This window comes from Carassius auratus, chromosome 14, assembly GCF_003368295.1.
Source record: "Carassius auratus strain Wakin chromosome 14, ASM336829v1, whole genome shotgun sequence".
NCBI lineage: Eukaryota > Metazoa > Chordata > Actinopteri > Cypriniformes > Cyprinidae > Carassius > Carassius auratus.
In genome coordinates this window covers 17474237-17489658 of record NC_039256.1, presented here as the reverse complement: position 1 = coordinate 17489658, position 15422 = coordinate 17474237, and the positions used below count along the sequence as shown (strand labels likewise).

Below are 15422 nucleotides of genomic sequence, written 5' to 3'. Positions count from 1 at the left end.
TTAGGGGTAAAATTGCATACTGAGACAAGAGTAAGATCACAGCGCTGGCACCAGAGACTGCCAGAACACATGACGCTTGTCTCATCTCTCCCCTCCTCCATCACTACCGGAGCTCCACGATAAACCCGTCTCTGCATCTCCACCGCACATACATTTCACGGTCCAAATGGGATTGCCGCCCGCTCCGTGCCATCACCCTGGTGTCAGGCTAATCTTCTGCCCGGACAGACAATGGTGGAGGAGTGGAGAGCTTTAATCCATTAGGACGTGGAGCAGAAAACAGACACCACACCAAACATTAATGGGTACTCGGAGTCGCGCCCTCTTTGTATCTGTATTCAATTTGGAGGGATGAACTCATGGAGAACGACAGAGAAGGAGAGCAAAGGGAGGATTGATAGTGAGCCCCTTCACTGCACATTATCGCCTGCCTTTGTCCTTGCTGTTTGATTATGAATGAATGCCTTTTGGTCGCTGACAGCTTATCATTTGTCAGCATTGGTGCTGGACACAGAGAATGAGATTTTCATATGAGAATGTGAGAGAACAGAAGCAACTTCTCAAAGCATTAATGAGAACATGCACCAGCAGATTTATAATAAACCTCTGAGTTCCAGGTACGAGATTGAAATAGATGTACTTCAGTGGAGGGTGAAGTTTAACTGTTCAGCTGTCTGCCATTTCAGCTTCTTCAAAAAGCAAAACTACATGTTTCAGCATGCATCAGTGTCAGCTAAACCACTGAAAACATAGACAAAACCTTGGAAGAACATATCAACTCTGAAGAAATTAGATTATGCTCAAAGAAAATGAAGCCTGTTTTAAAGGCTATTCATATGTACTGTATTGTGACAATTTTCTATAATTAAGGACATTTTTTTTTTCTAATTACTGTAATGCAAAGTAAATCAATTCATTAGTTGAATGGTAATTTATTTATAAATCATTGTAGTTTTTGTTGTACAAAGTTTCATTTATGCTGATTCAAATAAAAAGTATTTTAGTATCATAATGAGAATTTAATTCGAATTCGAATTATAGTCATAAATTGTCATGAAAAAAATGTCAAAAAGCAACCATTGTTCTTTTTCTTACAAATAAGCTTTGTTTACTTTATGCAAAATGTAACTTCTTTATTTTGTTCATTGTCAGAATCATATTCTGAAATATCTAGTGAACAGATAAGATAAATATTGAGTATCCATATGAACAATTTAACTTGATTTTATTGTGTATTTGTAGGTGCTGGGACTTGTATGACTTGTATGCTAACCCGTAACGAGGTGATGGTGGCCGGGTCTCTGATTCTTCCGTCTTCATCCTTCAGGTTATATCCCTCCGGTCTTTTATCCCTCTCACTGATCTTCCACAGTTTCACAGTTTTATCTGAAAATAAGCCATTACACACAGAGCAACTTCAGTAATAACGCTTGGAAGGAAGCAAAGCATTATAAAAAGACAGATTGAAAGAAAGCAGAAAATAAGAAGGTGACCAGTGGGACATTTTGCAGTCTGTGGTACACAATCTGGCACACGGCTGGAAAAGATCCAGCACCAACAGAGAACGTAAACCGTAGCCATACCATCTGAACCTGGGGAGATGTATGATGTCATTGGAAGACTTGACTGTTCCCTACTGTTCCAACTATCTTTTGTTAAAATCACAGCAGCTATCACATATAAATAATAGCTCACATTAAGACTGAGATCCTAGTTTGTGGTCTAACGCATTAACTGGCTTCAAAATATCTTATTTTGTGCTCCAAAGAAGAAAGTCAATGTGAAGATGAGTAAACTAGGCCTTCGACAGAGATCTCAAACATAGACTCACCATTGGTGGAGAGCAGGAAGTAGGCAGCATTCTGCTGAGGCAGCCAGCGTATCTTGTTGATTTTCTCCTCAATCTCTAAACTCTTCAGGTAGTCAAACTCCGGCTCGTGACTCTGAAAGGTGCTGTAAACATTATACTCCCCACGTCTGTGAGGCTGGTTCTTGCTCTGTGGGTGAAAGGAGAGAAATCCCAGCATATGCTGTGTTATGCTTGTATATAGCTACTATATGTGGAGGGAGATCTTTGGAAAAATAACTACATTCTTATTGGTAGTAGAAAGCATAATCAAATTAGTCTAAAATATATAATATATGAACACGCAAGGATAGAGGATGTTTAAAACTTAAATAATGAGCACTTAGAGATCAATAGAAATCTGCAGAGCTTTCTGCCTGTGAATATCCCATAATGTGCTGCCGATTCTGTTAATGGCTTATTGCAGGTTTCCTGGTCACAGTTGGAGTATTACATTAATGCATTCGCAGTCAATGGCAGACTGGAAATAAGGAAGTTTCCACATTGGGAATTATCAAAACCAATAATTGTATAAACCACTCATGCAGTTGAATTAAAGTAAACAGAGAAGGAGTCCCTCTTTAGAGGGGGCTGTAAGAATCTACCCGTGTGTATTAAGTGGCATTTAGGGTATTGCACAGAAGAATTCATAGTCATATGTGACTGTATTTTAGTGGAAAATCCTGCATAATTGGTGTAACTACCTAAAATTTGTAATGTTACAGTAGTTCAGCAATGACGGTTTTTCAATTACAAGCTGCTTTTTCCAATGAGCTTTACCGCACACCATAACATTGTATTGCTCACTGCTTTACTAAATGTTTCTCTGTCTCATATAGTATGTTGAAAAATCTGGTTCTTTTTGGACTGTTTATGTAAATAAACAGATTCAAAACGGTTCACAGATTTAAGACTCTAAATACCATTTTAGGCCTCTTAAAGTTGAATATTTCCAGTGGGTACAGGGCACTTTCTAATCATCTGTCACTGGCACTGTTAATCAAATAGCTACATTAGTAAGCATACTAATTTAGGATGAATTTATATGCTGCCGTTTATTACTACTGTATGCTTTTATCTATTAGGTATACATTTTTTGGTGAACTATCCCTTTAAGTTCAGTGCAGTGTAGTTAGTTACTAAATGTTACTAGCTTGTAGTGTAGCTAAGTTCTTAACTTCCCCATCGATGTTCTCTGTTTACTGACCAAACACCTAAAAAAAAAAAAAAGCTTCACATCTGAGCATGTGCACCTGAGCCTTATAGAGACCTCACCTGTGTTAGTATTGTGTGTCTACTGAAACCCTGTTAAAGACTACAGGAAGTTGTGTTAAAGGGTGCGGCTCTGTGGTTTTTGCTCACACATGAAAGAAAAGCATTGATTTTATTGACCTGCTGTCTTGCTGTGTGGCTCTCTTGTTTACAGGAATGAATGCATAGGAAAGATTTCAGGGTTTAATCTTACCTCTTGTTCCCTTTGGAAAACCACAACTCTTCCTCCCTTGTCTCCTGTGGCCAAGAGCTCTCCAGTAGAGTTGAACTCCACAGTAGAGATGATGTCAGCTGCAACAGAACACAAGAGAGCCTTATTTATACAAGACTTACCACTCTTTGTAAAGGATATTATACGGTCATCTTTATTGTAAAATAAACCACAAGAAGTTGATCTTGTATCTCTTTGAAGAGGTTTATTTGGAGGTTAATAACTGGCTCACTGTATGTAAATCATGCCACTTATTACACAACCACTTTCTAAACAAAGAAATGGACATGAAATATTGATTTGAATGTAAATTATTTAATTATACAACAAGAAAGACTGTGTAGTAATAGAAAAGATGAAACTAAGTAGGTAATTGGTCGCTTTAGCATCATAAAAATATTATGTAACTTTTTAGTATGGGACCAATTCTCTATATTAACTAGTTGCTTATTAGCATGCTGATTATTAACATATTGGCTGTCCATAAGTACATGTTAAGCACATATTCTGCATTACCATTTCTACATCCCTAATCCTACCCAATACCTGAATTTAACAACTACTTTACTAACTTAATAAGCTGCATTTTAGGACTGTATTGAGGCACCGTAAAATAAAAATGTCTTGACTTGACATGAATGCAAATGACATCTGAAAGTTGCAATGAAAGAAAAGATGACCAATCTTAAATATCTTCCTTTTTTTCTTCACAAAGTTACTGTATGACCCACGACAGCATGAACATCCTTCTAAACGTCATACGTAGAAGAAAGAAAGTCATACAGGATTGGAAAGGTGTGTAATTGAGCTTATTTTTATTTCTATAATTTTACATTGGAATAATGGATGTTTCCAGAACAATATTTACTCATAAGACAGTTATTCTCAGGCCTGCTTCAGAATATTCTTATAACAAGATAGTGTTGTTGGGAACGTGTTATGAAATATTCAGAGAGGGCCTTTGTGTCCTGCAATACCAGAATGCAATAAATAATAAGCTTTGTTTAATCTATTAATCACAACAGAATTAAAAGCTTTCATAAATGCATTTGTTTGTCAAACAACATGTGATTTGCAGGAAAACAGCAATTAGTCCTCCATCTGCATGCATATGTTAAAACCATGCGCATGCTTAAAATCTGCCTCTCTTAGAAGCTGTCAATACCTATCGGATGAAAGGTGTTCTAGTGCCCCACATTTGTGAGAAAATAGGTTAAAAGAGACTTAGGAAAAGAACTGAAGTTTTTGTGCATACAAACACATAAAATAATCCCTCAAAATCATTACGGGATCCTTGGATCAAACCAGAAGGCTGAAAAAAATGTAGTGTACTTAAACAGATAAAGAGAGCAAGAGCTGCCATTCCCGCAGCATGAACCGCTCCGAATTCTCCGCCCCTCCAGAGAGAGCCGACGCTCCCCTCCTCCGGCTGTTCCCCCTTTCCTTCCATTCATTATCCTCTGACACAGAAATACACAACATCCTTCACGTTCAACACTAAATCCACAGGATTCACCACTGAGGACAGAAATTTACATACGACAGGATTAACTCGAGACATCTAATAAATCAGCCTAGAAAAACTGATTATAACACTGCTACACCGAGAAAGAGAAGCAAAGTTATCTATCAAAAAGCAGTCATCTTTTCCAGGCATATGAAACTAAATTAGCAATAGGGTTCAAAACACCACAAATGTTGTGACTGATTGTATTCATCCAAATATTTCTGAACCTCTAGATTCTAGGCCGATTATATCTGAAGGAGGGTTTCATACCTTTAAAAAAAATCTTTTAGCTTACTCAAAAAGACACATTTGTTTGAAGGGTTGTGAGCACAAAACAGCAGATCACATTGCTTGATTATTCTATATTGTTCTGCTCACAGTAGAAATCTACACACTTGCTTCTGTAAATGTTGCGTCTGGAGTGGAATATGCTTATGAAAGACGAAGGGGTTGAGATGTAACAAGTAGGAAAGCCTGCTTCAGTGAAATTTTTTTTTTTTTTTTTGGAGAAACCACACACCCTCAATGGATTTATTGCTTGCTGAACTGAAAATGGGAGGGAGTGGTTGCCATGGAGACCCCTTCCATTACTCTTGTGCTACATTTGACTGAAAGACTTTGCTGCGTATGTAAAACAGCCTGAACGCGTGGTTTACAGCGTCTGATGCCAGTCAATGGCACAGTGGGGGAGAGGCAGAGAAAATGTAGGCTTTTTCTGAACATGGCCACTGAATGCTGAAACACACAGTCCTGAAATATGGTCACAGATAGCTGAGGAACAGGATGATTTGTTCACAGCAGCACATTCTTTCCTACTGTACATTGTGCTGCTTGTTGTTTTCATACTTTTACTGAGAGACAATGTATTTTTAGTTTAATTTTTTGATTATAATGTATTTATTAACATATTTTTGTTTGAAATCCGAGAGCTTCATATGTGCATCAAAAACGGACACAGGAGGAAAGAAATTGTTGAATGAAGTCATTATTTTTGTTTTCTTTGCCCACAAAGTATTCTTATAGCTTTATAACATTACAGTTGAACCACTGATGTCACAAGCAATATTTTAATGATGTCCTTACTACCTTTCTGGGCTTTGAACATGTCATTTGTGTTTATTTCTATGTAGGGTCAGAAAGCTCTTGGATTTCATCAAAAATATCTTAATTTGTTTTCCAAAGATGAACAATGATCTTATGGGTTTTAAACAACATGATGGTGAGTAGGAATGGTGTGTTAGGTAAATAATTAAAGTCATGACCACACAGCACATTCATTTACTGATTATCTTTCTGTCCTTAGTTTCTCAACAGTGAGCAGCTTTAAAACATCTCAGGAAAGCTTCCTGAAAAGAGCTGGATGTCAAATAAGGTGATGATACAGAAGCAGCTCTTGGATGCAGCAATGTTAATCAATCGTTGAGGTGCACCTGACCGTAGACCCTCTGCTTGGCAATAACGCAGGCCTTTTCTCATTATAAACACATTAGCACACTGGAGTCTGAGACAGGGAGAAAACGGATGACAATGTTTTAATGTGTTTGCTCAATTACAGACATGTTATTCCTCATCTTACACTCAAGGATAAATGGGACAGCAGAGAAGGAAAGGGAAATGTGAGATTGGGGGGGGGGGGGGGGGTCCTATAATCAAAGCATCTGTTGACTCAGAAAGAGAGAGTGATTTTATAAAAGCAATTTCAAGGCCCTGTAGTCCAGTGTTCCCTTGCATGTTACAGTTTGACAAGGAAATATCCAGGAAGAGGGTAGTTCACAATTTGATATCCCTGTTTGACTTACTTCAGTGACTGTGAACAGTAGGGGTGTGGGTGAATCTCACAATTATTTTTAAATATATATATATATATATATATATATATATATATATATATATATATATATATATATACAGTATATATATATATATATATATATATATATATATATATATATACAGTATATATATATATATATATATATATACAGTATATATATTTGAAAATAAGAACAAATTTTGTAATCATTATGTAAAATAATGCTACAGGACCTACAGGACCTACATAAACACCCCCCCCCCCCCCCAAAAAAAAGATATTGACCACACCATACCCCCTGATTTTATTTTCGATCACTGCCTATAGTAAAGTCTCACGGAAAATAATGAACAAATTCATTTTCATTTCTTTAAACAAAATATAATTTCTTATTTCTTTCTTTAGGGGAGAAACATGATGCAGACATGTTGGGAATCAGATTTCACATCTAAATTTCCTACAGGTTAGTGATCTATTTTGAATGTATTTATGCTTAGCTGCCTATGACAAATAAAGTGGGCAATACATTACAGAGTGCAGGCAATCAATCCTGCGGGCACCCATGTCTGTAACAGCAGGGTCAAAGGTCAGGGTCTCATATACCCAGACTGCTTCTGGGAAAGAATGATCTGTCTCATGCTGTAATTTGTAGCCTGTCTCATTACTCACAAGCCATAAAGTGGGTTACTGTGCCAGCCTGTCTAATCTCTGCAACTCCAGCAGCTATTGAGCATGTATGATCATGGCTTCCCCATCACAAAGGCATCATGGGAAATAACGAAAATATAATGTTCGGAATGGCATATTAGCATACTACCCTTACCAATTCACCAGTATGTACAATTTACACAGTATGTATAATTTTTTAACATCAACCACAAATTTTAATGTTGTTTTGACTAATTTAATGGCAATAAATTTAAATATATATACTAGTGCTGTAAAATATTTTTTAAAAGTTTTTGTTTACATAATATATGTATGTGTGCTGTGTATATTTATTATGTATATATAAATACACACACATGCATGTATATATTTCAGAAAAATATGTTATGGTTATATGGTTATTTATTTTAGTGCTGGGCAATAAGTAAAAAAAAAAAATTAATCTCGATTAATCACATAATTGTCTGTGATTAATCGCATTGTTATGCACAAAATTCAATAATGAATTCAAAAGTACTATATTGTCCACTTTTTTATTTAAAGTTCTGCAATATGAACAAAAGTACAATAACATTTTGTTTGCAAAAACTTTAAACAAATACGGTGCTTTTTTAACACAGTATTACTTTATATAGCCTAATAGCAGTTAAATATATATATTGTAAATCTCAACTTAAACATTAATGTAGTCAACTTAAATTTAAAACCAAAGCTATTTGTCACTGCAAGGGCATTAATGTTTATATAGAAAATATTTTATAGTTTGTTTTAGAAAAACTAGTCATGCTCAGTTCAGAGCTTCCAACATAACATTATAAGACACCTCAATGCAGCAGAGTGCGGTGTGGGACAACATTTGAGGGGCGAGTGCAGGCGGGTAGAGATGTAGAGTGTGCGGGATGCGGGAGAATAAGGGTGTACTCACACTAGGCAATCTTAACTGTGCTCGGATTCGTTTAGCCGTCCCAGGCTCGGTTGGTAAGAGTTGGCCCAGAACATGGTTCAGTTGGGTTAGTGCACGGCACACATGTAGTGTGAGCACCATTGTCTGATATGTTATGTGCAGCATGAGTGCGTGTACATTTCTTAGCGGCAAAAATGATAGATCTGTAAAGCAATATATTGTGAGAGGGCTGTGTGTGATCCATCCCAAATGATTCAAAATAATAAAGCACAAAGTTGACAAAACGATGCACTGTGCTGAGCTAGAATGCTTCTGCCTTCACGTGCTGTCGGAAACCTATCCTATCCTATTTCTTATGAAGTCATGATTACAAGCTCGTTGCATTCTCAAACATGTGATGGCACCCATCCCAAACCAGTACTGATCAACATCCCACCCCTCCTGTGACCTACAGTCTGTCTGTGTGTATTCAGAGCCAGTAAACACCAGGCTTTCAAAATAATAATAAAATAAACACTGTTAATGCGCGATAAAATAATTGTTCTGTTAATTAATTAATGTGTTAACGCAATAATGCATTAACTTGCCCAGCCCTAATTAATTTATAATATAAATTATATGAATATAAATATAGACATGGAAATACAATTCATAAATATTTTCAGAATATATACAGCAGTAGTTGGCAACAGGCGAAAATCAGGCAGATTATTTTGATAGTAGCTGGTTCTGAAATAGATCAGAGAACTTTCTTGTGTGAATGTTTTATTTTGAGATGAATTGAGAGCTTTTATTTGGAAAAGCTGGTTCAAACATTAATGGGCTTTCCCAGTTATTTTTTATCACCATATCTCCCACGTATGTGTGTTTTAGCAAGGTGGTGTTGCAAGTTGGTGAATGAAAATTAGAGACTGACTGATATATCGATTTGCCGATATTTTCACCAATATTTAAGCATTGTATCATAATTGGTTTTGTAATATCCGATAAACGCCGTCATCTTGTGGGTCTTTTGAGAATTGGGCACATGATCGCCATTGCAGCACATCTGAGGGGAGACGAGACAACAACAACAGTGTGCAGGTACTGTTAGTTAGTAAACTTTATTTAACATAACAGCCATTTATGCACAAATTAGAGGCCTTACATCAGCGGTTCTCAATTCCAGTCCTCGCGCCCCTCGCCGTTTTTTCGGACTGTACCAAGCTTACTTGCCACATATATATTGTTTTTACCGTGTAGCATATTAAAAAAGTTTAGCATTATACAATTCATTCTTATTTCACATGCAATTTTCCACAAAAAACTAAGCACTCTGCAGTATCCTAGTATTACATTCTGAACACAGTTGGTGTTTAAAATCCCACTGTTCAGAGCATACTAACAACATCACCGGAACCAAGTCTATTATAGTCACCCTTGGCTTATATTGATTTACACATTGATTTTCATGAAGGCAAAATGAGAATGAGATCGAGATGATGCTCAATATCAAGATGTTAAATGGCACTATGCAGAAAAAGGAGACACCAGGTCAGCAAAGATTGGGAGGAAAAACAAGTGGAATGTGTTTTGAAGTGTAGCCCTCACAAACATTTAACATCTCACTGAGGTTTCAGCGTAGCGCAGCTGTCTGAAACATAAGAGAGAGGCTGGTTTGGAAAAGTAGGTCAGTCGGAGTCTGCTGAGCCAGTCTCGGGCTAAAGAACATCCAGTTATTCCCGAAACACAAAATCAATGCTTGTTTTGAAGTTAAGCCAAAATGAAATGGTTGTGTGTAAATCCTTTGTGGAAGCATGTCTGCATGGAATCTGCAGGATCTGATAGAGCACTGTGTTGTTATGCACAGTTATACTGTCTGTTAGATTAGAGCCCTTTCGCTGAGTTCAGCACATTACAGGATCAATCGTAAAAGAAGATTACAGCTGCCTTAACTTATCTGTACTCAGAGATGTTTTACATCTATTCAAAACGCTAGATTGCTTTTGGTGAGCAAACTGTGTGCAAAAACAATGTATGGGACAGATTAAAGGGTTAGATCTCCCAAAAAATAAAAAAAATTATTCATTTAATCACCCACATATATGGCTTTCATTATATGAGATGATCAGATGCTGTTCTTCTTATAACATACAATTGAAAGTTGATGGATAACATTAGACTCAAAAACCACCATAAAGTATTTCACACATACAACAGATTCTAGAGAAAAAAAGAGAAATAGACACATTTAAGTCATTATTTACTGAAAAGCATCTTAATTCTCCATATATGTACAAAACAAAAATAGACACCAGGTTACACTAGGTTTGATGTCAAAAATGGAAAGGCCAAATATATGGTTTCTTACACAAATGGTCATTTATGTGTGTCTATATATATATATATATATATATATATATATATATATATATATATATATATATATATCACGGTTCAACTTTTTCACGGTTTTAGAGTCATGGTTTTTGGTATGGTTCGGAATGTGCTATGTTTATGGAGAAACTATACATAAAAAAAAAACTATGAGCAACAGCACAAATAAATACAATAGAGTAAAGATAAAAATAAAATAAATGATTTTTTAAGGGAGGTTTTGCATTATTTTTTAGGTACAAAAATTGAATAAAGTAATAAAATGCAAAACACCATTGCATATTTGACTGTATAAATTAAAGATTGTTCTTTAGATAAAAAAGTTAGAAAAGCTTTTTTAATCAGGAGCAGTTTGTTGTTGGTGTTCGATTAAAATAAATACTGCCACTTTAAGAGAATGCACTGGTAGTGGCCTACGTTCAGCCGGATATGTCTGCTGTAGGATACTTACCAAAACGGGCATTTTGACATAATTTTATGTGTGAATTTGTCCATTTAAACACAATACTTCATAGAGAGCTTATATTTGCGCACGTTCTGAGGGGCGGGTTTGCGCGCTTCGGATGAGCAAATGCACAAATCTTCACAATGCACGCGCAAGCACGCGTCCTCTGCCTCTTAAATGTTTAAACTGACAAAGCTTAAATGAGTTTAGTTTAAACACAGATATCAGCGTGTTCTGTTCAGGTCTCATCTGTGCGCGTGCGCTATCAGCACCCGGGTGATGACAGAATAAATGACTGCTCATATTCCAGCATACGGCGTTCACATTGAACAAGAGTGCATGGTTTTTCCACGTCCCTATATCAGCAATGTTCCATTACTCTGATCGTTAATTTTTTTTTTTTTTTTTTTTTTTTTTTACAAATGCTGTTTAAGCATTCTATCACAATTTCAAGAAAAAATATTAAGATAATAAAAAAAGTATTACAATAATACAATTAATCATTTGATAATAGATTGATAATAATAGGAAATGTTTTTTGAGCAACAAATTATGATTTCTCCTGTATTGGACAACAATCCAAGGAATTCTGAAGCATCATGTGATACTGAATACTGGAGCAATAGCTGAAAATTCAGTGTTTTCATCACAGGAAAAATTACATATTAAAATATATTAAAAAAGAAATCAGTTAATGTGAATTATAATATTTCACAATATTACTGTTTTTACCTTGATCAAATACAACTTTGTTGAGCGTAATTATACAGATCCCAAACAATTAAATGCTAGAGTTTATAAAAGCAAAGTATGTATTTTTATAAATTAAATAATATATTTATGAATGATTATTCATATAATAACTCATTTTTATTCACATGTGGTGTTTATTTAGGATTTTTGAGTCTGAAGACTATCATTCAATTTAATTTTGACTTTATGCGAGGAGAAAAACCATGTAAGATTGTTCATCAGTTAAGTTTGAGTAAGAACGCGATGATCTAATTTTCTTTTTTTGGATGTACTGTTCCTTTAAATTTTTTCTACACTGTAAAACATACACACTGAATTCCCCTCAAATTAAATAATGCATGTGAGACCGGTCAAGAATGTCAGATCTGTCTTTATAATTAAATTTTCATGGAAATTTTCATGCCTTGTTATAGATCAACTATAGATTAACTGCTGGCCAAAAGCTATGGTGAATGATTCCAATAGGGTCCTGTTTTGAAAACTAAGCATATACTGTACAATCACAATAGCTTAGGTTTACTGATAAATTAATATCAGAGAGCAGGCAGCTTTTGATGTTCATTCTTTTTCTTTAGATTTTTTAGCATGAAATTTGAATCATATTGATCAGTGAATCTATACTTTACAGCCAGAACAGCAAACAAAACAGCGTGTGGTAGACAGTGCCTGCTGTTTTGTTAACGTTTCTGGATTTTATCGATGGATAACTAGATTTAAGTCAATGTCTGGTGGTTTTCAAGACAGTGGAATAAAGACATGCCTTTGGCCCACTGGTGAATGATGCAGGTCTGGACCAATTTCACCAAACACGAGTGTGATTTCAGCTGTTATAATAAGAATGACCACCTGCTGAACGACAACAATGTCAGTGACTTTCTGATACACACAGTCATGGTACTGCCTGCATCCAACCACAGCATAGAGAATGAGAGAGAGAGAGAGAGAGAGAGAGAGAGAGAGACTGAGACCTACAAAAAAAAAACTAATTAACCTTGTTTTTTGGAAAATTGCCCTGTGGAAATGGGAGAGAGAGGTGGTGCAGGCCTCCAGGGAATGGGAGGGGAGGGTGAATATGTGTTGTGCATGTTTCTGAGAGAAAGAGCAGAGAGAAAGGCCACATGTAGGGGGCTGAACTTCGAGTGGGGGAAACTGGTTTGAATTTCACACATCATTAACAAATACATAATTTAACTACAGATGTGGAGAACTGAAGCTGTAGGACACCACAGAGAGCATAAGAAAAGAGACAAGCTGTGTGTGTTTATAGTACCTCATTTACATTTAGTGCATCCAATTGCCTGGATACTAAAAAGAACTACATTTGTGGAATAAAATATAAAGCTAGAAGTCTCACCAAGGCTGCATTTATTTGATTAAAAACGCAATAAAATCATATTATGAAATATTTTACAAATTAAAATTTTCTGTTAATATATTTTAAAATGTAATTTATTCCTGTGATGGCAAAGCTGATTTTTCAGCATCATTACACCAGTCTTCAGTGTTACATGGTCCCATAAAAATCATTCTAATATTCTGATTCGCCGCTCAAAAAACATTTTTTATTACTATTAATGTAGAGAAACGGTTATATTTAGTATTTACTGCTTAGTATTTTTGTGGAAACCATACTTTTTCAGGTTTTTTGATGAATAGAAAGTTCAAACTATCTGCATTTGCTTGGAATGGAAATCTTTTTGTAACACTTATATGATATTTCTGATCAATGTAATCTGTCCTTGCGTACTAAAATTATTAATTTGTTTCAGAGATTGTAAGCGGTAGTGTATCTAGATGAAAGCCAATTCTAAAAGGTAGAGGCAATCATATTTTACTTTTTAGGATATCTCATTTTGGCCATGCTGCATTTATTTATTTATAATAAATAAATAAAAGCTGTTAATTGCATTATATTACTTGCAATGTATTGCAATTAACTTTGCATAGTTAGTCAAAGTGGTGGAGATAGCAGGAGAAATGTTTACTATATTTATGCTCATATCCTTATGAAAAAATTCTAGGAAAAGATGATTAGTTTATCCATTATGTGTGTGTGCTGTATATTTTAGGCACATTCAAATATTGTGATGTTAGCTTAGCAACATGCTAATGTAATACAACCTGAGTCAAGTCTAATGTTTATATGTGTTATAATTGCTGCCTATGGGGTGTACCAAATCAGTCATTTAAGAAGTTCAATTACAGTTAGAAGGCAGCTGCCTATATTGGCAGTTCGAGAGCAATTTAGCCAACTTGGTTTTAAACAGAGCCATTGTGTTTACTTGAATGGGAATGTTGATCATACTGTTAAGAACCTGATTGATACTTTTCTTCAAATGTAGCCTAAGTCATTCTTTAGTTGATGAGTTTAAGTTTCTCCTCATGTTTCATTTACTACCTCTCTCAATAAAAAGCTCAATCTGAGTTTGACAGCAGTTGAATGTTTAATGCGACCGGCCCCTCGCTGTTTGTCCTCCTCTTGCACTCAGCCTGACACTGGGGAACAACATTAGTGCCTCACTGTTTCCCTCTGAATTATAAATGGGTCTCTTTGGGCTGGAGAAATATTTCTCTTTATGATTAAAGTCTTAAAGTGTAGCCCGGGGCCGTTTGTGTTGGCAACCACTACTGATGCTGTCTGTCTGTCTGTCTGTCACTCTCTCTGGCTCTTGAATAATAGCAGCAGGCCCGTGTGGGGTGGTGCATGTCATTATCCCTGATGTGAGAGCATGGGGGTGTAAATTGTGTTGTAGGGGTTAGAGTGCCAGGGTCACCCCTGCTGGGCCGCTCTATGCTGCTTCCTCCCTACTGATGAACTGCACAGCTATTTTAAACAAGGACATTACAAGGCAGCGGGTGAGAGGTCTAAGAACCATTTGTGGAAAAAAATAACACGTGGTACAATGTTAGTAGTAAAGATTTGATAACACAGAAAGGAAATGGGATTAGATGCCCTCAAGGAAAAAGTTGTAAAGATTATAGGATTTTGTGACCATTTCATTCCCTTGCTGAGGCATGGCAAATATATACTATTCACACCACCAATTTCAACACAACAATTTCATTAAATACCATAATTGATTACTTGATTATGGTCCACCTGTGTTGATTAGGCTAAGTATCTGACGCACTCCTCTCGAATCTTATTAATAAATTACATTTCTCCTGCAGCTATAGCTGCACTCACTCACATCATCAACACTTCCCTCCACACTGGTGTTTTCCCCTAATCATTTATACAGACACGTATAACTCCACTACTTAAGAAACCCAACCGCAACCCATCTCTTTTAGAGAACTACAGACCAGTTTCTCTTCTTCCTTTCATTGCAAAAAGACTTGAAAGAGCTGTGTTCAAACAAGTCTCTACATTTCTCACACACAACAATCTCCTTGACAGCAACCAATCTGGCTTCAGAAGTTGACATTCAACTCAGTTGTTGAAGCTCTAAGTCTGGCAAGAGCAGAATCCAAATCTTCAGTACTTATGCTGCTTGATCTGTCCGCTGCTTTTGACACAGTTAATCACCAGATCCTCCTATCAACCCTACTGGCAAATGGCATCTCAGGAACCACACTTCAATGGTTTGAGTCTTACCTATCAGATAGGTCCTTCAAAGTATTTT

At 36.1% G+C, this 15422-nt stretch overlaps 2 protein-coding genes across 3 annotated transcripts in view; one reads left to right on the top strand and one right to left on the bottom strand.

The window, feature by feature from the left end:
• LOC113113858 (RING finger protein 44) overlaps positions 1–15422 on the top strand; it is a 1123463-nt gene that overhangs the window by 704376 nt on the left and 403665 nt on the right. The window lies entirely within an intron of this gene.
• The window catches only part of LOC113113856 (serine/threonine-protein phosphatase 2A 55 kDa regulatory subunit B beta isoform-like), a 52505-nt gene that overhangs the window by 7237 nt on the left and 29846 nt on the right, over positions 1–15422 (bottom strand). For both annotated transcript variants that reach the window (XM_026280372.1, XM_026280373.1), the window contains exons 2-4: positions 3312–3409; positions 1832–1997; positions 1274–1386 (exon numbers count right to left, since the gene is read on the bottom strand). In XM_026280372.1, the coding sequence (XP_026136157.1) occupies positions 1274–1386; positions 1832–1997; positions 3312–3409 (377 nt within the window). The remainder of the gene's footprint in view (positions 1–1273; positions 1387–1831; positions 1998–3311; positions 3410–15422) is intronic.